General features: G+C 37.6%; 1 protein-coding gene across 1 annotated transcript; it reads right to left on the bottom strand.

The window, feature by feature from the left end:
- Positions 1-2,780: 2,780 nt before the first annotated feature.
- LOC145672556 (uncharacterized) lies at positions 2,781-3,980 on the bottom strand. Its single transcript, XM_081741715.1, has one exon. The coding sequence runs from the start codon at positions 3,978-3,980 to the stop codon at positions 2,781-2,783; it is 1,200 nt and encodes a 399-aa protein (XP_081597841.1).
- Positions 3,981-25,237: the final 21,257 nt, after the last annotated feature.

The raw sequence follows: 25,237 nt of genomic DNA, 5'->3' as shown, positions 1-25,237 counted from the left end.
CTACCACTTAGACAGCCCCACTTTGTTTTCGTTTTGGCGGCGCCCCTAATTGTGTACAAATCAACATTTCGCCTGCACATTTCTGTACAAACGAAGTACAAACGATTGCGATAATTTGTGGTTCAATTGGACATGGTGGGGGAGGGCTACCACTTAGACAGCCCCAATTTGTTTTTGTTCTGGCGGCACCCCTAATTGCGTGCGAACATACATTTCGCCTGCACATTTCTGTACAAACGAAGTACAAACAATTGAGACAATTTGTGATTCAATTGGACATGGGGGGGGGGCTACCACTTAGACAACCCCCATTTTTTTCTCTTCTGGCGACGCCCCTAATTGTGTACATACGAAAATTTCGCCAATTACATACGAAAATACGCAAAACAATGTACAAACGATTGCGGGAATTTGTGATTCAATTGGACATGATAGGGGCTACCATTTAGGGGAACTCCCTCGAGAGGAATCACTCTACTTATTTATTGCAAAAAGTAGAATTTAAAAACTCGCATTCGTCCAAAGTTATCGTGGGAAGTAACAACCGTTTGTATGTACGTACTAATATCGATAAGTTCCACTACGCGATCCCAATTAATACTTTATATACCCGCGCCACACACACACACACTAGCATATGTACACACGAAGGTATACCTGGTAGTATTCAAGTGCTTACGCCGGAAACTAGAAACAAACACACACACACACACACAGAGAGAGAGAGAGAGAGAGAATATCTTGTTGTACCTTTATACTGAATGCACCATTACTCACAAAATCAGTTAAAAAAGAAAAAGGAAAAAAGTTGTAAATGAAACTTTCAAAGATTGGTACCACTGCTGCGTGTCACACATGAGATTGTTCCATAATGATTGATTCGAAATATGATGTATATGGGTTTCTTAATGGTAGTATAACAAAATGCCTTCAAATTGACCACTAAATAAAAAGTGAAATTTATTTCTCAAATTTTGTAAAATCGAAGTCGGTGGGTATTATGGGAACAGTCTACAATAACAATATATGCAAAGAAATATTAATATACTTCACGTTTTCCAGTGGGTGCAAGAAAGCTTCGAATAGTGTTTGTTGTCATAAGCATTAGCTAATGTTATATATATAGCATATATATTACGTTCGTTTGTTTTGTACATCAGTTTTAAAGAAGTACGTCGGAGTCGCTGTTCGAAATTTATCAGTAGCTGCTGCAAGGGACACACATTAATCGTTACTCATCCTTTGTTTTATAATCCAATATATCGATATATTTATTGAACAAAATATAACCAGTTTGGTATACTGAGATGGATTCGGCGTTGTGGTGGTGAGGAAGGATTTAGGTTTGTTTTACGGAAGACATTGAAGACCTTTGGCAAGCAACTTGTTCTAATCCTCACAGCATTTACGGTCCTTTGATCTGGTCGCTTCATCTCCGGCATAACCGAAGAATAAGCACAATCATTCTCTTCGCAGCACTTTCGCACGAACAACTTTTATTGCTTTCGGCTTGCTTTGAAACAATAAAAGTGAATGCTGTTCAATTTCGGGTTTGTATGAATATATCCTAGTTTCTTCCCTGTAGCACTAGTGCTAGTACAACACACCCTGTAGTACTAGTACACCAAGTTTGAATTATCTGAGTTGATATTTTTAACTATTTCGTTACACTACTTGAAATGACTTTAATTTTGAGTTTCAGTCAAATTGTGGCAGAGCCACTGGCTTTAAAGTTTAAAAGTGACAATATAAAATCGTATATATTACTTTGATATCAATGTTTAATGATGACTAAATCTCGCAGCATTTCACATTCGCATAGCATCAACGCTACTGGCAACAGCAGAAATGGAAAGATGTTCTACACTATATTTCTCATTGACAAATGTGCAACCACGCTAGATTTAGAAAAAACAATTGTATATACATCTTTAGAATGATGGTTTATCCATACCAGTCAAATAAAGTCGTTTGGTGCATTGGTTTGATGAAATACATGTGAAATAATGAATCAAACCATTGTTTAAAAGTGTTTGTGAGAAAGATCAAGTTTCCACCCAAGACTACGTATTCAAATTGCTGTGAAAATAAGCAAATAGGCTTAATCAAACAATCAAAGATAATTGAAACACACAAAAGTTTGTAAACAGATCTTCTCGGGCTAGCAGCGAGGTAAGTACTGTTATATCTTGCAACGTTTCGAGGGCTGACATCGTCCTCATCTTCAGGCGAATATGATGGTGCAATGGAGTGTATGGAATATATATACTCTTGTATGTATGATTGGACTTTTCTGATTGGTAGTTGAAATGGCGGCTTCTGATTGGTGCTTGAAATGGCGGGATATGATTGGTGTCCATGTTTCACTCAGTTGGGATCCTGTGTCTCTGTTAAGGTTCGTTTTTTCTTGTGTGATTGCAACGGCTTCTTTTATCCTCCTGTCCCAAACTCTTGAGCATTTTGCTATTATTTCGGCATCTGTGAACAAAATCTTTTGTTGCTGTTTGATGCTATGTTCAGCCAGTCCGGATTTCACATGGAATGCGGTAAACTCCAGGAGTTCGGAAGGTGATTAAGTTCCTCTATTATGCTGTGAAGGTGATTAAGTTCCTCTATTAAACAATCCTTGTCGGAGATGGAGAATGCTCTATGTTCTAAAGTGTTGAGAACTCCAAGCCGTTGAGCTTTGTGATGGAAACCGTTTGCGTTCAGATATAAATATGTATATGTTGGTTTACTGTATACCCTATGGCCTAGGCTGCCATCCGGTCTTCTGTATATCATGATGTCAAGAAATGGTAGACGTCCATCTTGTTCAACTTACATCGTGAATTTAATATTCGGATGCTGGTTATTGAGATGCTGCAGGAATTCCTGTAAGGCGTTGCGTCCATGTGGCCAGATGGTGAAGGTGTGTGTGCTAGTGGTGCTTTCTTCAGTGCTTCATGTTCAAAGTGCTCCATATAAGAATTAGGTACTGCAGTTGAGAGTGGAGAACCCTTGGCGACGCCGTCTGTTTGTTCATAGTACTGACCACGGTATAGGAAGAATGTTGAAGTGAGAACATGTTGAAAGAGATCCAATATATCAGACCGGAAATGTTTCCCAAGAAGCAGTATTGTATCGTTGATCGGAACTCTGGTAAACAATGATACCACCTCGAAACTAACCATAAGATCTTTGGAAGAGATCTTCATCATCCTCAGGCTTTTTACAAACTCTGCTGAGTTTTTCATATGGTGTTCACACTTGCCCACGTATGGTTGGAGTAATGTTGTAAAATACTTGGCCAAAGAGTAGGTTGGGCTTCTTATTGCACTAACAATTGGTCTCAGGAGTATCCCTGCTTTATGTATTTTTGGTAAGCCATATAGTCTCGGAGGTATGCTGCAGTGTACTGTAAGTTGTTTGCGTGTAACTTCGTCCAGTCCCGACTTCTTTAGTAGTGAGGCTATTCTTCTTTCTACTGCAGATGTTGGATCTCGTGACAAGGTGGTATATGCTGGATTTCGAAGTAACTGTGAAATCTTCTCTTGATAGACATCTGTGGGAAGCACTACAGTGATGTTTCCTTTGCCAGCTGATAGAATAGTGATACTTGCGTCTTCTCTTAATGCTTTAAGTGCGATCCATTCGGCTTTGCTAATGTTTGGTCTGGGCATGACGGTTCTTTTCAGGACCACGCTGGCTTCCTGACGTATTTCTTCTGCTGTATCGTTCGGAAGATTGCTAACTGCTTGTTCTATGCTGGCAATGATGTCTATGGCCGGGATTTTCTTCTGCGTGATGGCAAAATTTAGCCCTTTCTTTAGTAAACTGGTAGTGTTTTCATCCAAAAGTACACTGGTGAGATTTACGACCACTTTCTCAGCTTCGATTCCGTGTTTGATTGGTATGGATGGCTTTAGTCGATTGAATTTCTTAATTTGTTTAGTCGTCCTTTTGGTGCGTAAGATATCGGCCAACGCTGTTGAAGACATGTCGACACAAAAGTTTGTTCTTAGGTATTTTGTAATAGCAGAACATTACTTTCAATCTAGAAGTTTGCAGAAACATTCTCAGCTAACCTTTAAAAAGTATATAGCACCAACATTAAATTTTACGTAAGTTGGAAACATTAACTTTTAAGAGCAAATTTTCCAAAAATCAATCCAGTAATGCTTACGTTTGGAATGTGTATTCCATAATGTGTTAACACACGAACTACCAAACGCGTCATTTTGACCTCTCACCGTCGTTCATCATCCTTTAATTTGAACATTAATTAAAATATGCAAAACATATGGCACCACTTTTCTTCTCTCTAACGAATGTGATTATATTCTAAATACCATATTTCTGTTATTTTTGGTTTTCTTTAAAAATGTTGATTTACCTAGAACTACCACGGGGATCATTTTGACACCTACCTATTTACTTCGAAAATGAAAATGAAATCTTTGAGTTTTACGTCCCACGATTATGTCGGCTAGGTTAAAGGCGACTATGATGATGAGTAATGAATGGAATAGTGCAATGGACAAAGTGGGAGGAAACGGATGAACCTCGAGAAAAGCCACACAGACGGTGTTTGTCCACCACAAATTTAACTTCCTATTTGGAAAATAAGATTTTTCCAGTAGTCATGACAAAGAAGTCAAATATACTGATTCTGTTTCCAGTAGTAATGATTCAATGAATCTGAGCAAGGGAATTCTACTGAAATTACTGATAGGCCAAGTGAACTGGGGATCAGACTGTGTGGACGATAGTGGATGTAAACAATAACACATGTGGAAGATTACAAGAACATAATATAGTTCGTATCAAACCAGAACAAACATCCCTTGTTACGCATAATATGGATGATGCTTGTGCAAGTGCCAATGTCTGATTGTAACCCATAATCTACTGCGAAATATAAAGAAGTGTACAGAATTTGAGGCCCGTCGAGTTTTAGATGCTCCTAACTTGTCAGTTTCTCTCGATGAGCTTGATGCAATTGTTGTCTTATTGTATTTCCGTGGAGCAATCAGTATGAAGAGCGTTAAGTTTAAAGTGTCTCTGGTCTGGAAAGCTTGGGCTTCAGCTTCTTTTGGAATATCATGCCCAGAAACAGGTTTGAAGAAATAATGAGATTTATAAGGTTAATCTCAAATCTAAGAGGAGCGAAAGACGTAAAACTTATTGGGTCTTACATTGGTTTTGCTTATTTTCTGATATTTGGAATCAGTTGATTGAAAATTCTCGAAGGTGCTAGAATCGCCATACTTATTGCACTATTGGTGAGCGGTTCTTTCCAATGGAACCTCGTAGTCCATTTATTCAGTTCATGGGTAGCAACGCGGATAAATATGGCGACAAATTTTGGGTGCTTGGGTGCTTTGGGTTTTGGGTGCCTATTGAAGTGAAGAACATATATATATTGAATAGTTTTCCATATCTAGGAGAAGAAAAGAGGCTAACGAACATCCCTCTTGCTGAACATGTAGTTTTACATCTTTTGAAACTCGGGATTGCATGTAACTTGAGACAACATTTTTACGTCTTTATATCTTTCAAGGGAACTAAAAAATTAACAGAATAAATTTGCTTGGTACTATCCGAAGCAACAGGAGAGAAGTTTCAGCTTCCATTCTTTTCCATAATAAAGATTTGTATACCACAGACTACTCAAAACCGTGGACAATATTACACTCACCACATATCAATGCAAGAAAAACAAAAGAGTACTGATATTGAGCACCCTTCACACTAACGCACATGTAATGAGTGGTCATAAAAATAAGAAACCTGAAAGTTTTGTTTTAAAATCAGCAGAAAATTGGTGTAGACATTGTAGACCAGATGTATAGTAAATTTCTGTGAAGGTTGTTAGAAGAAAATGGCCGGTATAGCTCTTTTATAACCTACTTAGTTTGGCCGTTATAAGCTCTCATATCTTATAAAAGGGAATATCTTATAATAGGCATATTAGTAGACAGAAAAATGGAGAACTTCTGTCTTTTCAATTTGGCAAAGGAACATTCTGAGAAAGTGAAACAAAAGAGTGTTTCGAAAAATTTGCCAGCAGCATCAAGAACTTCTACCGTAAAAAGGAAGAAGTGCCAAATTGGGACATGTAGCGGAATCAGTGCATTCAAATGAATACCTATATGTCTCAATATATTATTATTATCAAAATTTTGATTTAGTCTTGAAACTTGTACTCGCTTATATGCTCACATTTTATATTTTTAAATAAATGCGTAACCTATTGGTATAATAACTGTTCCTGAGTTTATCTTTAAAAAGATTTCAAGTGTACATTTATTGAGATAAGAGTCCAAAATTTTGGGCGTGGGAGACCATGGTTTGATACCTGGTTAAAGCTAGTGTGGATTCTTAAGCATATTAATTTTTATACGAAGTTACATCAAAAATCTTGGTTGCCAAATTAACGCTAAATTTTAACCTAAAAACCTCTAAAACACAAGGGATCAAAATGACCCATTTGGAAGTTCTTGTATAATTAATATAATGGTAGTTCTAGTGTTAAAATGTATTCATAAAGCCTGTGTATTATGATTAGGTTTTTACAAATAAATGTATTTACAAACATTGTACATGTATATATTTTTTGAAAAAAGTTCTTATTCATTTATTTATTATTCCGCCGCTAATGGTTTCACAGCACAAAGAATAGAAGTCGCATTACCAACATTGTGAGAGTAGACAACATTTGTGCAGAATGAGTAATAATAGAGTAATGTATACACAGTTTTTACCTTACAAGAGCTATTTACAACATCTGGGCATTATGTTTTAAGTCCTGAAAAATCCTTTAGATTGTAAGACTTAAAGATGAAATGTGTCCAAAATAACTAAAAGCTAACTTGGTTTCCATGTGAACTGAATGTAAAATTGGGTGGGCTGAAAAAATGTAAAGTGTCTTTTCAAGTCGTTGCGATTTCAGAAGACTAAAAAGGAGTAAATTGAATCGATTTACATCCTCCGGGCCCGAATGTGTTTTAAAGTTTGCCGAAATATAGACATTTTATAGTTTTTTTCGGATTGTTTTAAACATTTTTAAGTTAGTCTGTTCTCTAATATAATAGTTAAACTTCTTATATGATATCCGCAGGAAATTATGTTTAAATATTAGTAAAATTAATCAACATCCTTTGGTTGCATATTGCCTCAAACTTAGTGAAATTTTTAAACCAAATTTACAATAAGAAAAAGAACTAATTTCACAAAAAATGGCACTATCTGTCAGTATTAATTGAACTTTTCACCAAATATTATATAAACAAAGTGGGAGTAAACGGGAGAACCCAGTGGAAACCCACGCACACGGTGTTTGTCCAACACAAAGTGCACTTGGTGGGAGCAGGGTTTGAACCCGGAACAACACGCACCATAGGTGAACGCTCTATGACTCAGCCACCGCGGCTCAATATATACTGATGATGAGACTTTGTTAGGAATACCAAATTTGTTTGGTCAGACCATTGGTTTGATTAATTTGGTTATGCCAACCAAATTTATAGAGATTTGGTAAAGATTTGGTTTCACTAACGAAAGTGTTTAGTGGCAAAGTCACGTATATCGACTTGACTTGTGGGGTAATCTTTATGGCAGCTTATCAGATCTTTGAGCGTATGAAAGTGACTAGTTGGCAGCATAAAAGGAATATTTTAAGTGTGTCTTAATCGTATAAGTCGAGGTAAGCTTACGTTTTCGTATATATTACTTTACTGTTAGTTAATATGTACTGGTAGTTTTAGTGATTGTAAATTTGGCGTAACAAATAGGTTTTCATATTATACAGATGAGGTGGGCAAATTTCATTGACGACACTAGAGCAAGGTGAAAAATTGTAGGGGCAGGAGTTAGGGTATTTCCTATTCCCACACTAGAAACTTCCGAAAAATGGCAAATAAAGTGGCACTTAGACCAAACATTTAAAGGAACGGGTCAAAACTCCCACAGCCAAAACAACCACAGTCAAGAAATGTCAAAACGCCCACACAAAGGGTTATAACCCCCACACAAATGGACAAATCTCTTAAATACACGAACGGTCATAACCCCCACAGCCAAAACTCCCACACTCAAGAAATGTCAAAACGCCCACACAATCGGTCATAACTCTCACACAAACAGACAAATCTCCGAAATGCATGTCTTGCCCTTGTACTTTTTATGTTGCAACTATTCTTCTTGCACTGTTTGTGTGGGAGTTATGACCGATTGTGTGGACGTTTTGACATTTCTTGAGTGTGGGAGTTTTGGATGTGAAGGTTTTGACCGTTCGGGCGTTTGAGAGATTTTTCCATGTGTGTGGGAGTTATGACCGATCGTGTGGGCGTTTTGACATTTCTTGAGTGTAGGGGTTTTGGCTCAGACCCGTATCCAGGGGGAGTCTAGGGGGGGGCGGGCCCCCCCTAAATTTTGGCTAGCCCCCTACAATTTTCACGGTAGGCTTGCAAATGAACTATAATGTGGTAATATGGTTGGATCGGCCCCTCCTAACTTCAGCCGGGCCCCCCCTAAATTTTTTGGCTGGCTACGGGCCTGTTTTGGCTGTGGGGGTTTTGACCTAGATGCAGATGCACAAAGTCTAGAATATAGGGAAGAAATAAGGGGTATTTTTTAATTTCTCCCTCAGATCACTTGGTATTGACCCTGGCTCACTTGGTAGTGGTTACGATTCGTTATTTGTAACTGTCATGTAGTCATGAGTATAAATTCAGTGTGCACTAAGACATAAAAACTACGGTACATAAAACACGAACCAACTTGTGCTAGGTGATCACTAAAAAGCACGAATGCTATCTAACCGAATGCTATCATGTTTAAGAATTTCTTGCTTGGTTACCATTTTTATTAGAAAAAGGTTTCCATGGCTTTTGTCATAACCCTCGTATTATTTTCCGTTTAGTACCTATACCAAACACATTTGGTAACTGCTACTAAATGTTTTGGTCAAATTCACTAAATGCAGGGTTAGTATTTATAACCAAATTATTTAGTGCCAAGAACCAACCCTGGATCATTTTAACCAATTTTTTTGTATTCCCACCAAATCCTACTTATTGGCCAAAATTATCAAGTGCATATTTGGTACTGGTATTTGGTTACGATTTGTTTGGTTGCAGGAACCTAGTATTTGGTTACTAGGTTCCTACAGCCAAACAAATCGTAATCAAACGGTCTCGTACTGGTGACTAAACGTGTAGTTGGTGCTATATTGATCAAACGATTCGGTCGCCAGCATCTATTTTTGGGCAATCTGATCAAACCCCTTTTTTCAGAATATATATATCATGTAACACTGTCTCTTACTAGCTTTACTCACACGTTACACAGACACAGTTACATAGATACAATCACTTAACTGCATCTCCTACTTGTATAACCATGTTTAGTACTAGTTTATTTCCAGAATTGTTACGCTCTCTTTAATTCCCAAAAATATGTTTACGTGATATTGTATTTAGTAAATGTGTAATACATGATAATAATTTATTTGAACGCAGTGTACGGTCTTGAGCTATGTACTCTGCAATTCGTGGTTTCTTACTGATAAATCTGAGTTAGTGTCAAAAGGCAAATTATCTACCAAAGTTTCAAATTCTGGGAATCTGTCAATATTTCAGACCCACACGACCAACTAAACATGTTTCTGCTTTTTAGAAACATTTTAAAGTATTAAATTTATTTCCTTTGTTTTAGAGTTATATCTCCAATAAATGGTCATAGAATTAAAAATATTAATTAGTCAGTACATATATATGTTATTTTCTCTTTCTGTTGTGTTATTTTGAGTGATGTAAGGGTTGATAAGTGGATCATTTCAATTGCGAACGTTAAGTTTTTCGTATGACATGTAGTAGTAAAGAAGAACGTGTTCCTAACTAAAAATGTATTGGTAAGATTATTAGTAATGCAGGGTTGCTTCCAATACTTCAGTTCTTAGGTGTATTAACTTTTATTTGTGTTGCTTCTTCATTCCCTCCAAGAAATGATCCTAACTGCTCTCCTCTCCTGCTCCTCAACAAAATTTTTGACTTCAGCCGAAGTTTGAAATCACTTGTCTTTCCCATTGCGCAACTGATTCTTTAGCTAATTTCATTTAAGCTATTCTGCACAGGTATACTCAGCACGAGAGGTAAACCCCTACTATTGATTCATCGTGTCCTCTCTTCCTATTACTTAATATTACGTTCTCCAATTAATATTCATTCCATTTTCTTTACTCTCCAGGGTTTACAAGCAGTGAGTGAGTCACTATTGGGTTTTTTGGCTTACTTGTTAGGATTTTGCATAATACTGTTAGTATTATGTTTGTTATTCTTATGAAACATCAAATAACAAAATGGAGTCTGCTGTAGAACAGTGTATTCGTATCGTATATAATACATAAGGTATCTAGACGAGCCGAAAAGAGCTGTTACAGATTGGCGACGAATGACGTAGTATTTAAGACAAAAAAAGTCTTCTCGATTTTCTCGAAAGCTGGTCATGAGAACTTGTCCTCAAGTACCTAATTTTATGCCACTCGATTGGTGCATTGCATGTTTTATCTTTGAACAGTGTTATAGTTATGCAAAAAATTGAAGTTTAGGTGTTAATTATAATTTTCGGCTGCATTTTATTAGCTACAATCTAAACTATCATTTTATTGGTATCACCAGTTAAATATACCAATTCTTTGCATGGGGGCTGCATTTAAAAGTCAACGCCGGTGTGAGTATCACCAATCACTTCAACGACCGCGAAGACTATTAGGGATGCGCACGAGTCGAGTCGAGTCGAGATTTAGGCCTGTCTCGACTCGTCTTGAGAAAATGTTGTCTCGACTCGAAAATATGTTGCTGTCTCGACTCGTGTCTCGACTCGACAGTCTCTGTCTCGACTCGACTCGGATTCGAGTCGAGACGTCTCGAAATTCGAGTCGAGACAAAATATACAAGTTAAAATATACACACACATCAGCCAGACCGTTATGACTACCTACCTAACTGTTAGTATGTCCACTTTTTGGCACGAATAACAACGACAAGGCGTCTCGGAATGGTCGCAATGTTCCTCGGTGGGTCACGGGAGAGAGTTGGCACCACATATGCACACACATGTCATCTAATTCCCGTAAATTCCGGGGAAGGGGTGATGCGTCCTCACGTCACGCTCAATCACATCCCAGATGTGATCGATTGGGTTCAGATCCGGAGAGTTTGGGGGCCAGCACATCACTTGGAACTCCCCCCCTGTGTTCCTCAATCCACTCCATCGCACTCCTGGCCTTATGCCATGGTGCATTATCTTGTCGAAAAATGCCATTACCGATGGGAAACATGGCCGTCATGCAGGGGTGTACGTAGTCTGCAAGCAGTGTGCGACGCCTCGGCCGTCATGGTGCCTTGCTCGAGCTCCACTAAACACATGGATGCTCACCTGAATGTTCCCCAGATAATAATTAAGCCGTAGCCAGTTTGTCTCCGTCCCGCAGTACAGATCTCAAGGAGCTGTTCCCTATGAACACGACGGATTCGCACCCTCACATCGTCATGATAAAGAAGATATCGGGATTCATCAGACAATACAACGCTCTGCCATTGTGCCTAGGTCTAGTGACGATGGTCACGTGTTCATTTCAGTTATAGTTGCCGATGTCGTGGTGTTAACATTCGCCATCGTTAGGAGTGTTCGGTGCACTGTGTGTTCAGACTAGTGTTGTGAAGGCCTGTGAAAAAACCGGAAATTTTGGGTAAAAAGGTTTTTTTACTGTTTTCCCGAGCTGGGGAAGAAACGGAAAATTTGGGTATTATCAGAATCATCATTTTTGTTAATCGCAGAATCATTTTAGGTAATATGTTAAATCAAACATATATTTCATATAGATATCTTCAGTGTTCTATGTAAAATTCCGGAAATTTTGAAACCATTAGAAAAATCATTTGTTCGGAAATATTGGTAAAAACAGGAAAATGTAGTTTAAAAACTATTTGTTGGCTTGATGCTAGTAATCTTACTTGCTGTAACATGTCTGCAACATATACAGTGGGAAGTCGAAAATCCGAACTAATTGGGACCACAGGTATTCGGATTTTCGAAAATGATTAAGAAAATGCCATTTAGGCTTACATATACTGTACGGTATGTTCTTCTATCGATACAGTGATTATTCAGTACATACAGTAATTACAATACCGTACGTAAGGCTACTTACATTTAATGTTTCTGAAGAACTTGCTTGTACACTAAATAACACTCTTCTTGTAAGTCACACATAAAACTTATAGGCCTAAGAAAAAATAAAAATACATGACAAACAATTACATATAAATGAACTTTTGTAGAAACACTGACTTCACATAACGTCGATGGACACGCTATTGTTAGTTTATCGCTAGCGTTAAGACAAAATGTGAAAAGCTTCTAGGGACCGCGTTCGGATTTTTGACGTTAGGATTATCGACGTCCTACTGTATATACAATGTATTTCGCTAACGGAAAAATACTTAAAACAACAGGTTTTGCTTCTACTTTACACACACATATACCGCACAAGTGAGTAAATTTGAGCAGCGAGAAATATATTAAGTGAAGCTTCCGTTAGTTATTATTACAGACTAACAGAATATCCGTTCTTCGCACGGGGAGAATACGTTTTATTTTGGACACAAAGGGCACCAAAACTGTCACCAATGAACTTGTGGAGCCCCAAAACTATGAATTTGACATTAATATCGATAATTTTCAATTATCTTTACATGCCACCATCCTCCTTAGAGTACTAATGGGAATGAATTTGTGGATTTAAACGGCATCTTCTGTTCATCTCAGCGAGTATGAATTCGAGGCCATTTTCGATCATGTATATATATATATATATATATATATATATATATATATATATATATATATATATATATATATATATATATATATATATATGTATATATATATATATATATATATATAATATATATATATATATATATATATAGAGAGAGAGAGAGAGAGAGAGAGAGATAGATAGATACATAGATAGATAGATACAGAGGCGGATCTAAGGGGGCTATAGCCCCCCCTTCACACTCAAGTATACACTGCATAAAATGGGCTTCAATCCTGCTTTACACTGGATAAAACTGCAAACTATGGTTTAGCCCCTCCCTTGATCATATCCTGGATCCGCCACTATATATATACTGTATATAATGGTCAAAAAATTAGGGGATCAGCTGAAATATCACACAAGACCTTAAGATAGTGTAAGAATAAGCTTGTGTTCGACTCATATATATCATACAAGAAGGAATGCTTTAAGATACACTAAAAAAATGGGGCACATACTGGTGTTGGGGCACGGAAAACCTTGTTCACATGGCTCATGGCACAAGACGGTTATGTGTGCACCTCTCGAACTGCTCACAATCAGGCAAGGCAACAACACTGATTGTTCCTTAATATGTCATATGATCACTTCGAATAGCCAACAGAGCCTCGCACCTGCGTGGCATGGATACAATCAGATTATCGATGAGTTCTTGGGGGATTTTGTGCCACTCATCCAGAAGAGCGACTTCCTGCTCTGGAATGGTTGTTGGTTATTGGCCTAGCGGCAATTCGTCTGCGAAGCATATCCCAGACATGTTTAACTGAAACGAGATCCGGAGAGCAGGCTGGCCACTTCATCCGAGCGATACGCTCAGCATCCAGCATCTCATCCACTAACAGAGCTCTGTGAGGACGAGTATTGTCATCCATAAAAAGGAACGAATCACCAATGGCACCAGCATAAGGAAGAACAAGAGTTTTCATGATCTCATCCCTATATCTGAGAGCCGTCAAAGAGCCATTTCGGATTATGTGGAGCTCAGTACGCCCACCAATGCTGATTCCTGCCTACACCATCATTCCACCACCATGATACTGGGATTTTTCTCTCACAAACATGAGATTGTGTCGTGTTCCATACTTTCTCCGGATGAAAACACGTCGATTATCAGGCTCTACACTGAATCGAGACACGTCAGAGAACTAAACATTGCCTCATTCATTGCGTCCCCACCCACGATGTTCCTCCGCCTACGCTCTTCGATCAACTCGGTGTCGTGCAATTAATGGGACACACACCATAGGCCTACGTGCGTAGAGATTACCTTCTCGAAGGCGATTGCGGACCGTTTGAGTAGGTATTGTGCGTCCTGTTGTTGTTCGAAAGGCTCGCGGGAGCAGAGTTGTATTCCGACGCCGGTTTCGACGGGCTGTTAACAAGAGATAACGATCGTCTCTGGTTTTGGTTGCTAGTGGACGGCCCTGTCCTGGTCTTCTTCGAACACTTCCAGTTGTTTGAAATCGATTCCACAATCGGGAAATCACACTTTGTGCCACTCCTATGGCATGTACCATCTCCTGCCATGACTGACCAGCTTCCAACCTGCCGACACCTCGCCATGCCAACGATTCAGGCAAATCACGTTGTTGCGCAATATCACTACATAGATTTGTGACGCACTAAACACAATGAGAACAAAGGTATCCTGGAGCTGGAATGTGTTGGCAGCGCCACACTACAATATGATATCTGGTAGCGCCATGTCACTGATCACGTGCACAGACTTTCCAAACGGTTCGTTTGCACGTTGGTCCTTCATGATTTTAATCTGAACTGGACAAGATACAGTGTTTTTATGTAAACACTAAAAAGTTTACATGAAAGTTATTCGTAAAAAATTTACGTGTTTTCATCTGATTCCCTAATTTTTTGATCTGTATATATATATATATATATATATATATATATATATATATATATATATATATATATATATATATATATATATATATATATATATATATATATATATATATTAGCTAAATATGCCCATTCTTTGCATGGAAGTCAAGACCTGTGGAAGTATTACACTCATTTCCGCGACCGCGAAAACTATGAATCTGAGACTAAATCTCGGTATCCTCCCCCTCCCCCAGCTGACTCATGGCCCGCATACAATGGTAGCTGAATTTGCAAGTGATCACTATTGAAAGTGTCACCATTGATCTCAGCAACCGCGAAAACTATGGATTTGACACTAATATCGGTCATTTTGGATTACTTTTACTTGTCTCGGTACCCCCCCACTTACTTTCGGCCCACATACATTGTAGCTGAATTTGCAAATCATCGCTGATGGAAGTGCCACTATTGATCTCAGCGACCGCAAAACCTATGGATTTGACACTAATATCGGTCATTGTGGATTATTTGTATATGTCTCGATATCTCACCCCCCCCCCGGTGACCCCCGGCCCGGTGCTGCATAGCATGAATTTGGAAGTTAATGCGATCAGAGTTTCACCACTGATTTCAGTGACCGCGAAAATTATTAATTCAACACTAATATCGGTTCTACTACTTTTACATGTCCTAGTAAACGACCCCTGAGACCCCCCTGGTTCGAATTTTGACAAAATCGTTTAACTTTGGTCTGGAGCCTGGACCAATGTATTCGTGACTAAAATTTGGTAACTCGGTCAATTTGTCTGGTTCCCAAGCCGGTTCCGGTAAACGCCCCGTAAGACTCCTCTGGTTCGAAGTTTGAAAACAACTTTTCGTCTTGATTGGGGCCTAGGCCAAGGTACCCCTGACCAAAATTTGGTAACTCTCGGTCCACTCGTCTAGTCCCCAGGTCGCACACAGACAGACAAATACACAAACAAAGTCCTTTATTTTATCTATATATTAGACAGCTGAATATACCCATTCTTCGCATGAGGGCAGTATTTGGAAGACAACGCCTGTTGAAGTAGTACCATTCATTTCTGCGACCGCAAAAACTATGAGTCTGACACTAATATCGATCATTTTGGATTACTTTTACATGTCACGGAATCCAACCAAGGGAACTCAGGGGGGCGTTTACAGGGACATGTAAAAGTGGTGGGAAATGGCCGATATTACTGTCGAATTCATTGTTTTCACGGTCGCTGAAATGAATTGTGAAACTCTCATCGCATTAACTTCCAAATTCACCCTATTCGGGCCGGGGGTCACCGGGGGGCGGATACCGTCCCCCGGAGACCCCGCTAACTCCCGGCCCGCATACAATTGTAGCTGAGTTTGCAAGTCCTTGCTAATGAAAGTGTCACCATTGATCTCAACGACCTCGAAAACTATGGAATTGACACTAATATCGGTCATTTTGGATTATTTTTACATGTCTCGGTATCCCCCAGCTGACTCCCGGTATGGATACACACGTACACATACACAAATATGAACACTTCAAATCTATTTACATGTTGTGGACTGTTATCTTCGTCATCATCTTCTCATGTATCTGCATTATTTGATTCATCCACAGATTTGTTATTTGTACGCATCATTCATTTTAGCATTTTCGGGAGGATTCAGGGTTCTTTCTTCATTTAAAGAGTCGGTTCTCTGTATTGGAAAGAGAATCAGGAGAGGAAGGGGGAATTTATACTTTATGAATGGATGACATTTTAAGAAATATATACAAAACATGCCGCTTCCGACGCAGCACTGAAGCATTTCTTTTAGCGATCATACCCCCACCCCGCTCAAGTTGTAAAGTGAGAAGGTGTAACCATCTCGTGTAATCAGGTCGCTGTTCGTGGTTCGTGTTCCTACCAATAAGTATTCTCCTGAGACTGGAACTTACCTGGACAGGACGATGAAGGACCTCTCCAAGAAGAGTTACAAACTGTTCCCAAATCGCTCGTCGGTCTCAATGATGAGATGAGCATTAGGCGCCGAGAGGTTCGGGTGTCTCGTCTCAAAAACCTCACGGACGATCAGACGGTCATCCAGACCATAACGCACACAAACATCACTCATACAAAGAACGAAAACACACTGGATTAAATAACACTATACTTATTTATTAGAACACTATCATATATAAAAAAAATAACGAAGAGGAATGAACACAACACTGAACACTGAATATGAATAATAATTTTTGTTACTGAAATCACACTTAGCCTTTTCAGTGCGTGATAGCCCTTTAAATATATAAGATTATAATTCGGATTTCACTATAAATGCTTCTCTCACACCATTGACACACTTGGGGGGTTAGCACTGGGGAAAAGTTGTCTGGATCGTCCCACGATGAATCCAATTGCTGCGCCGACAATCCTGCAGCGTAAAGATGAATCTTCAGCAAATTAAACAAGAAATTCTCCAAAGTAGAATGCTGATGTTGGAGGGCGCGTGTATAACATTTTAAACGCACAAGGTCTGCGGACCTGGGACTTCACTAGTTGGGACTAGCCGTAAGAAAACGTCCTTCACCGGCTAATAGCTTGTGCCCCTTAACAAAAAGTCATACTTGAAGCTCGACGCGATGTGCGTGGTTACGGCTTCTAAACCTGGAGTCAAACTCCCTGAGCACCGAAGCTTAAGGTTCAGGTTGCAATGGTCAACTAAAAGTGTTGACTGTTCATTTCAAAAATCGCTCAGTTATTAACTCACCTGTATGCACATACAAACAGAATATAGAAAACAATTTATGTTAATTTTAGTCAACTGCTCGTAATGCACTAGATACGGCGATAACTTTGGCGTGAGAAAGTACAGATAACGAGTACTAAACAATGCAGTTGATGCCACTTTGGTTGCTGAACATCTGGTCAGCCCGTATTTCTCTAATCTATATATTATAATGTTTCCATAAGCGATTAAAGAAAGCACTTAATTCAGTTCCCAATAACTATAGAATATATACTGTGTATATAATGAGTCAGGGAGAAACACTGAAATGATTCGTCACTATCTGAAATGTTCTCAGCAAATGCAATGTTTTAAATATATATATGAAAAAATGATGAAAGACTTCTTTGTCCAATTGTGTGGGAAATGTCAGTGAATTAATTATGTCAGTGATAAACGGTGTCTATTGAAAAAAACTCTCCAAACAATGAAGATTAATCTTAGACTGGAGAAATGATAGATATACAACCCCTATATACAACTATGTGATGTTGGAATATATAACTCGTAGGGTATGATGCTTTACTTTTTCAAAAATTTCATTACTTCTAGTGAAATGAAATCTTTAGTTTTACATCCCACGATTATGCCGGTTAGGCTAAAGGAGACGGTAATGATGGAAATGAATGAAATGGTGGAATGAAGAAAGTGGGAGGAAACGGGAGAACCCCGAGAAAACCCACGAGCATGGTGTTTGTCCACCACAAAGTCTACACGGCGCGATCTGGGATCCAACCAGAGATACCAAGCACCGGAGGTGAACGCTCTACCACTGAGCCACCGCACCCCCACAGTACTTCTTGTGGACCCCTATAAATGTAATAAAGAAATAATAGCCATGTTTTTTATATAAAATATTCAATTAGAACTGGACAATTTACATAAAATTTGGAATCGATAAATGAAAACGGCACGTTTCTAGCACTTGTGGGTTCGAGATCTCAGTGTTGAAAGGATTGGAGACAAACATATAAACTTTTCTGTGAGGAGAAACATATACGCGTAAATCTAGTATTTTAATATATAGATAATAATTGAGTAGTTTTATTTTCGAGTGCTATTTTTTAATATTCGCAATATTGAAATTTTTCTACTTACATTTTTCACGTGTTTGAAAAAAAAGAGATATAATTACTAGCAAAATTAACATAGTACAAAAATATTTATTTTTTTCAATTTTTCCGGAAAATCGAAAAAACGTTTTTTTTAAAAAAACAGGTTCAAAATTTCCGGAAATTTGATACCACTAGTTCAGACACACTTGTACTTTGCCCAGCATTAAACTCTGATCTTAGTTCCGACGCAGTTCGCCGCCTGTTCTGTTTTACCAGTTTGCCCAGCCTATGACGTTCGACATCTGTAATGAGGTGGGGGCACCCAACCCCTCGAAATTTGGATGTCTTTTTCCCTTGGTTTCGCAACTTGCTGAAGACAATCACCACAGCACTCCTCGAACACCTGACAAGTCCTGCAATTTCCGAAATTCTCGTGCCGAGTGTTTCTGAGCGAGCACTTTCTTCAAAATAATATTAAAAATTATAGAAAAATTTTCGAGTCGAGATTTTTACCAGCTGTCTCGACTCGACTCGAGTCTCGACTCGAAAATTCGAGTCGAGAAATACGTTTGTCTCGACTCGTCTCCAATTTTACAAAGTGTGTCTCGACTCGAATCTCCACTCGAATTCGAGTCGAGTCGAGTCGAGATTCGAGACATGTCTCGACTCGTGCGCATCCCTAAAGACTATGGATTTGACACTAATATCGGTATTTTTTTTTAAATTTTTACATGCCTCTGTATCACTCTTCCTCACCCCCCCCCCCACCCACCCCGCTGACTCTCAGCTCGCATTCAGTAGTAGCTGAATTTGCAAGCCACCCACAATGGAAGTGTCACAATTAATTTCATCGACCGCGAGAACTATGGATTTGACACTAATATCGGTCATTTTGGGCTATTTATACATGACTTTGTATCCCAACAACCGGTAATTTATGGCCCGCACAAGTAGAAGCTGAATTTCTAAGTCATCGCTAATGGAAGTGTTACTATTGATCTCAGCGACCGCGAAATGTATGAATTCGACACTAGTATCGGTCATTGTCTACTACTTTTACATGTCCCTGTATATGGTCCCCTGGTTCGAATTTGACAAAATCTCTTCGCCTTGGTCTGGAACCTGTACCAAGATATTCTTGACCAAAATTTGGTAACTCTTGGTCAACTTGTCTGGTCCCCAGGCAAGTCCGTGTAGACTCCTCCCTGAGACCCCCTGTTTCGAAATGTAAAGAAAAAAAAGAATCGTCGTGATCTGGGGCCCGTAACAAGGTACCCGTGACCAAATTTTGGTAACTCTCGGTCCACTGTCTGGTCCCCAGGCCGCACAGAAAAACACACAAACAAACTCTTTATTTTATTTATATTACATAAGGAAAGGCTTGATTGATGTATATTTTAAGGTCCGCTATCTTAATATGTAGTGTAGTCAGCACAGCACAATGTTTTTAGATTTTCAAAATATTCTCAATTTCCTTTAAAACGACACATGAGAATTTATAACCACACATATCACTTTTTTAGCTGAATGTGATCTATTAATTTGATGTATGCTTCATCTTTGAACACTTTTTCTTTTTGTTAAACGCCATTAAGGATGTAGAGCTTCAGTTCTTTATTAGAAATGAAATGAAATGTTTGAGTTTTACTACTAACGGTTATGCCGGCTGGGCTAAAGGAGACGATGACGACGAGAAATGAATGAAATGGTGGAATGAAGTAAGTTTGAGGAAATGGAAGAATCGCGAGAAAATCCACGCACACGGTGGTTGTCCACCACAAAACTCACTTGGCGGGAGCAGGGTTTGAACCCGGGACCCAATTCACCAGAGTTAAACGCTCTACCACTGAGCCACCGCGGCCCCCAAGTCTGGATTAGAAGCGCAGCAAAAGGAGAAAAGTAGTACCATCTCATATAACATATATTAAATACTGTACTAATGACAGCATTGTATTCTTACCTACAAAAGATATTTGATAGCAACAAACTTTGAATTTTGGGACATCGAACGTTACTGTATGATGGACAGTAGAGAATCTAATGAAACAACAAAGATCACTTGCCTACACTGTAAAAGAGTGGCCCATAATAAAAAACATAATAGGACATCGCTCTATACTGTACACTGGGGACATCTTATATTTAACAACCAATAGCATGATGATTTAATCGTTTACCATTTTCATGTTGTATTAATTATATCATGCAGTCTTCTTGTATGTTATATAAAATTCCCATCGTTTCAAATTAAAAATAGGGGAAATGTTTCAACAAGTGATCTTTGATAGTAAGACTATTCATGGCTTTGGATTAATTGTTTTAACAAAAGATACACTGACCAAAGCTTAAAACTTTACGTTATTTTAAATTATAATTTGTAACTGTTTCGGATATCTAGCATATCCTTCTTCAGACACGATCGAAATTTCGATCGTGTCTGAAGAAGGATATGCTAGATATCCGAAACAGTTACAAATTATAATTTAAAATAACGTAAAGTTTTAAGCTTTGGTCAGTGTCTCTTTTGTTAAAAGTGATCTTTATGAATAAGTTTTCGCACCTTTTTTTACTGCCTCTAACTTTCTTCATAAAATCCTCCTCGCGTGCAATACTGTGCAGGTAGGGATATCAGCTCTGTAAGTCTAGAGTTTGAAAGGGTGATTGGAATAAGAAGCTGACGTATTTTGTTCTAGAACTTACAACTATATTAGGATCTATCGCCTAAACTACGAATCAAAGCAAAAATAAAGGACATTGAAATAAATAGTAGGTGGAAAAAACAAAGAAAAATTAAGAAAGAATTAACTTGTAGGAGAGAACCAAGCATAATACGTGGATACCAAGGTAGGCAACTTCATTGCCCTTGGTAGCTCTGGGTCTGAATCATCAATATTGTGTCCTAGGTGGATATTACCGGATAGATGGATGTGTGGAACGCAACAGCTCTACCTATTTACAAACTTGGCCCTGCATAGCTCCAACCCACTAAAAGAATATGTTCGTATACACAAAAGACGAAATTTTTATTCTTCTACTATTAATCGTATGCAGACTCCAATATTTGAAGATCTACTTGTAACTAGTAGATATATATAGACATAACTAATTATACCAAATACAAAGTTCGATATTAAATCTTCGTTCAACAATGGCAGAACTCTTCACAAAGTTTGGAAAGGAGGTGAGCAAACAGAAAATTACGAGGTTAAAAGAACCTTATACAACAAGTCAAGAGTGTAATAATAACAGATTTTGTAAATATACATTAGAGCTTAAAGAAAAGAAAGCTTTCTTCTGTTGTCATAAAAACCGGAGACTTTGAGCATTTCAGGGGTACTTAAGATAACTCTTCTGTGCCAAGGGCATTTAAAACTGCTTTGACGATATGAGCGAAAGGTTTTTTTTTTTTTTAATTTTGTAGCCCTAACTCACATTTTTAAGGCACTATCCTGAAAGACAAAAATCTTCGACCTGAATGTGTTAAATCTCTTAGAAACTACTCCATTTCAAACTTTGTTCTGCTAAAGTTATTACACTTAGTATTGTCAGAACGTGGTAAAGAAGAGAATGTCCCTAGCATGTTACATTGGAAGCATGTGGAAAATTGGAAACCACTACCCTATAGTGAAAAAGGTGATAATACTACCTTGTAGGGAGATTGAAATCATGAGCAGAAGAAGAAGTCTTTAAATGTAGCTTGGTCGGTAGTACGTAGAGAAGAGGAGTAAGTATCATATAGTCCGGACGGACGCATGTGAGGAAGTGGAAATCACTGCCAATTAGGTAAGACGGAAGTATGTCACAAGAAGGAACTTATTACACTGTAAGTAGATCGGCACTTGAGGGTTAAAGAAGGAACAAGAATTTTACTAACACGTAACCTGCTAATCATATTACTCTGTTCATTATAGCTCACGGTTTCTCTGATTTAACCTCTCACTTGGTATCTACTTACAACGTTCATGCGGAAACGTGGTCGTGCTCAGCTATGGAAATCAAGGATAGGGAGCTCAAACTCATTAGCTAATAGTAATTTGTAGTATCACATCCAGTTTTTCGTTTTTATTTCTTTACTTTAATTTTCATTATTTTCCTAAACTCTCAACTATATCTTCAGGAATCGTACACAATAACAAAACAAATCGAAAATTATCTATGACTATTTATTTATTGTCATTATATTCTTATTACTTTGCAAAATAATGCAAAAAAATATCCGGAACTGCCTTCCTATCTAAATCTTCTCTAGTAAACTACAGAAATGAAGGATGTCTCGAAAAATATCACAGTTTTCAAAATCCTAATTTGGTATCTCTGCAAGTAATGTGGCCTCACGAATATCATTCAGTTATTATGGAGTTATGAAATGATATACAGCATACATACGACATAAAGCGTATTATAAGAATAACGACAATGTTAGGTTTGTACATAAAGAATTTCGGTGACATTTTCAACAGAAATAGTATACATAAGTAGCATCTGCGCATGCAGAGCAAGTTCGTTTACACAGATTTGAAGAAGGAAGTTCAACTTTGAAGGAGAAACAAACAGGCCAAACTCGCAGAGCGCAAACAGAAGAGAAAAAATAGACTGTCCATATTGCTATCGAGATAGATCCAATTCACTCTGTTAGACGCCAGGCATTGTTTATGCGACAGTGTAAGTTAAAATCGCACATAACACAGAAATAGAAGCTTCAGATTATTCAGGAATTGGTCCTTTGCAACCAGAAACATTAGAACTTTAATAATTGATAAATCAGAAAGTGATGAAACAGTTCATGTGCAATGTAGGGATTTTAGGTGAGACTCATTTTTATTAGATCATCCTCAAATCGATTGGACCAAATCGATCCTCAATCGGACCAAATTTCCGATATCGATTCCTAAGAAATATACGTATTCTGCATGTAGTATCCTTACATAGCAATTATGGTTTTTTGACGTCATCTCAAACTATAACGCCCATCTTATGAAATGTTTAATATATTTACAGTTGCATATTTTGTTCTTTTCATATTCCGAAATACAATTGCTCTAAGTGTTATGGTCACCATCAATTTGATCTCAATTTCAAATTGACCTATATTTTTGGAACATCATTTACAGCAGCGCCGCTTAATCAATACAAGTGAAGTATCATTAGGCCACCAACTCAAATTATAATAAACATAAATCAAGTAAAATTTTGTTCAGATAATAAATTGAGTACCTACATCCGAATAAATTATTATTATTTATTTTGGTACTTGAAACAAGTAAAATAAGGAAACTATTATATATATATATATATATATATATATATATATATATATATATATATATATATATATATATAGTACAACATGTTGACTTCTCTTCCAAGGTATTATTATTAATAATCCATCATGTGCGAATAAATATTATTGTATGTATATTGACTATATGCGTGATACACTGTTCATAATAGATTATGTGAAGGTCAATTTACTCAATGGAAATACTGTGTCTACTAATACTGAAAATGTTAAGTATGAGTAATAAATGTAGCTTTCCATATTTGTTTACATACACTATCCAATAACAACTCTTAGCGTGTGAAACATTTTGAGGCTTTTACATATATTGGTATATCAATACCTAATTAGGTAACGAACCATATGGTTTAATGCGATTCATACAATAAGGTTTCCATGATAGTGTGAGGTGAACATTGTTGAGTCCAATACAGTGGCTTTGATTTTACTTACTGACTATTAACGAGTTATTGCATTTACTAGGTATAGAAGATACCTTCTTGAAGAATAAGATAGCGTAAAACATTTATGTACTCTATAAATATATAGGACTTGCTGGTATAATTCTCAAAGAAAGGAAGAAGAAGAAGAAGAAGACGTGACAAATATGTAGTTGTGGTGTGACATCTGTATGAAATAGTGTATGCTCGGAGCCATTCAGAGAAGTTTGAAGATGTAAAATCTCTTAGGAAAGAATAAGTAAAAATTCTAAACTCTCTACATCAATCAATAACTCTCTCGACATCATACACTTATGTCTTGTATGTAATGTAACAATAATTCTCTTTCTATTTCTTCACCTTGGCTCCCTATTCTAATATTAAAAATGTATATTTCAAAGCATTACACACATAAAAAGTACAAAAGTTGTATTTTCAAGTATCTTGTACGACTATTTTAACAGCATCTTTTAACATTTTCTTTCGGTGTTTTAAAAGTATGATAAAAGTTTTCGGAGAACTTTGTCCCTCAAAAATTTACAGCAACAGGAAAGCACTTTATGAAATTCGTTGGTTGGACTAGTCTACACACAAGCTTTATTAAACGTGGAATCTAAGCCATTTGAACTCTACCAGATATCTAACTTGGGCCTCCTGCGCCAAAGACAAATACACTAATTAAATGAAAACAATGAAGCTAGAACGCTATCAGAATTCTTCCTTATGAAATGAATGAAATCATTTCTAAGAGTAGTAATGACATTTTTTCATTATTACCGAAATAATAATAAGATATTGTTTGACGGTGACGCTATGGTAGATATAAAAAAAAATATGCAAGTTAAACACAGAATGGGAGACCTACATCTTTAAAAACCAAAGATAAAATCTGTTCCTCGATCGCTAAATTTGTAAAATTAAAATGATAGTACTCTTACTGTTATTTTTTCATTGGAGATCGATATTAAAA

The sequence above is a fragment of the Thermobia domestica genome, chromosome 16 (assembly GCF_964235325.1).
Source record: "Thermobia domestica chromosome 16, izTheDome1.hap1.1, whole genome shotgun sequence".
Classification (NCBI taxonomy): Eukaryota; Metazoa; Arthropoda; class Insecta; order Zygentoma; family Lepismatidae; genus Thermobia; species Thermobia domestica.
Note: the sequence above shows the minus strand (reverse complement) of the source record. Positions and strands in the feature narration are given on the sequence as shown.

Bases quoted from the DNA above. Each gene is read 5' to 3' on its own strand.
- LOC145672556 (XM_081741715.1), bottom strand. From the start codon at position 3,980: ATGTCTTCAACAGCGTTGGCCGATATCTTACGCACCAAAAGGACGACT.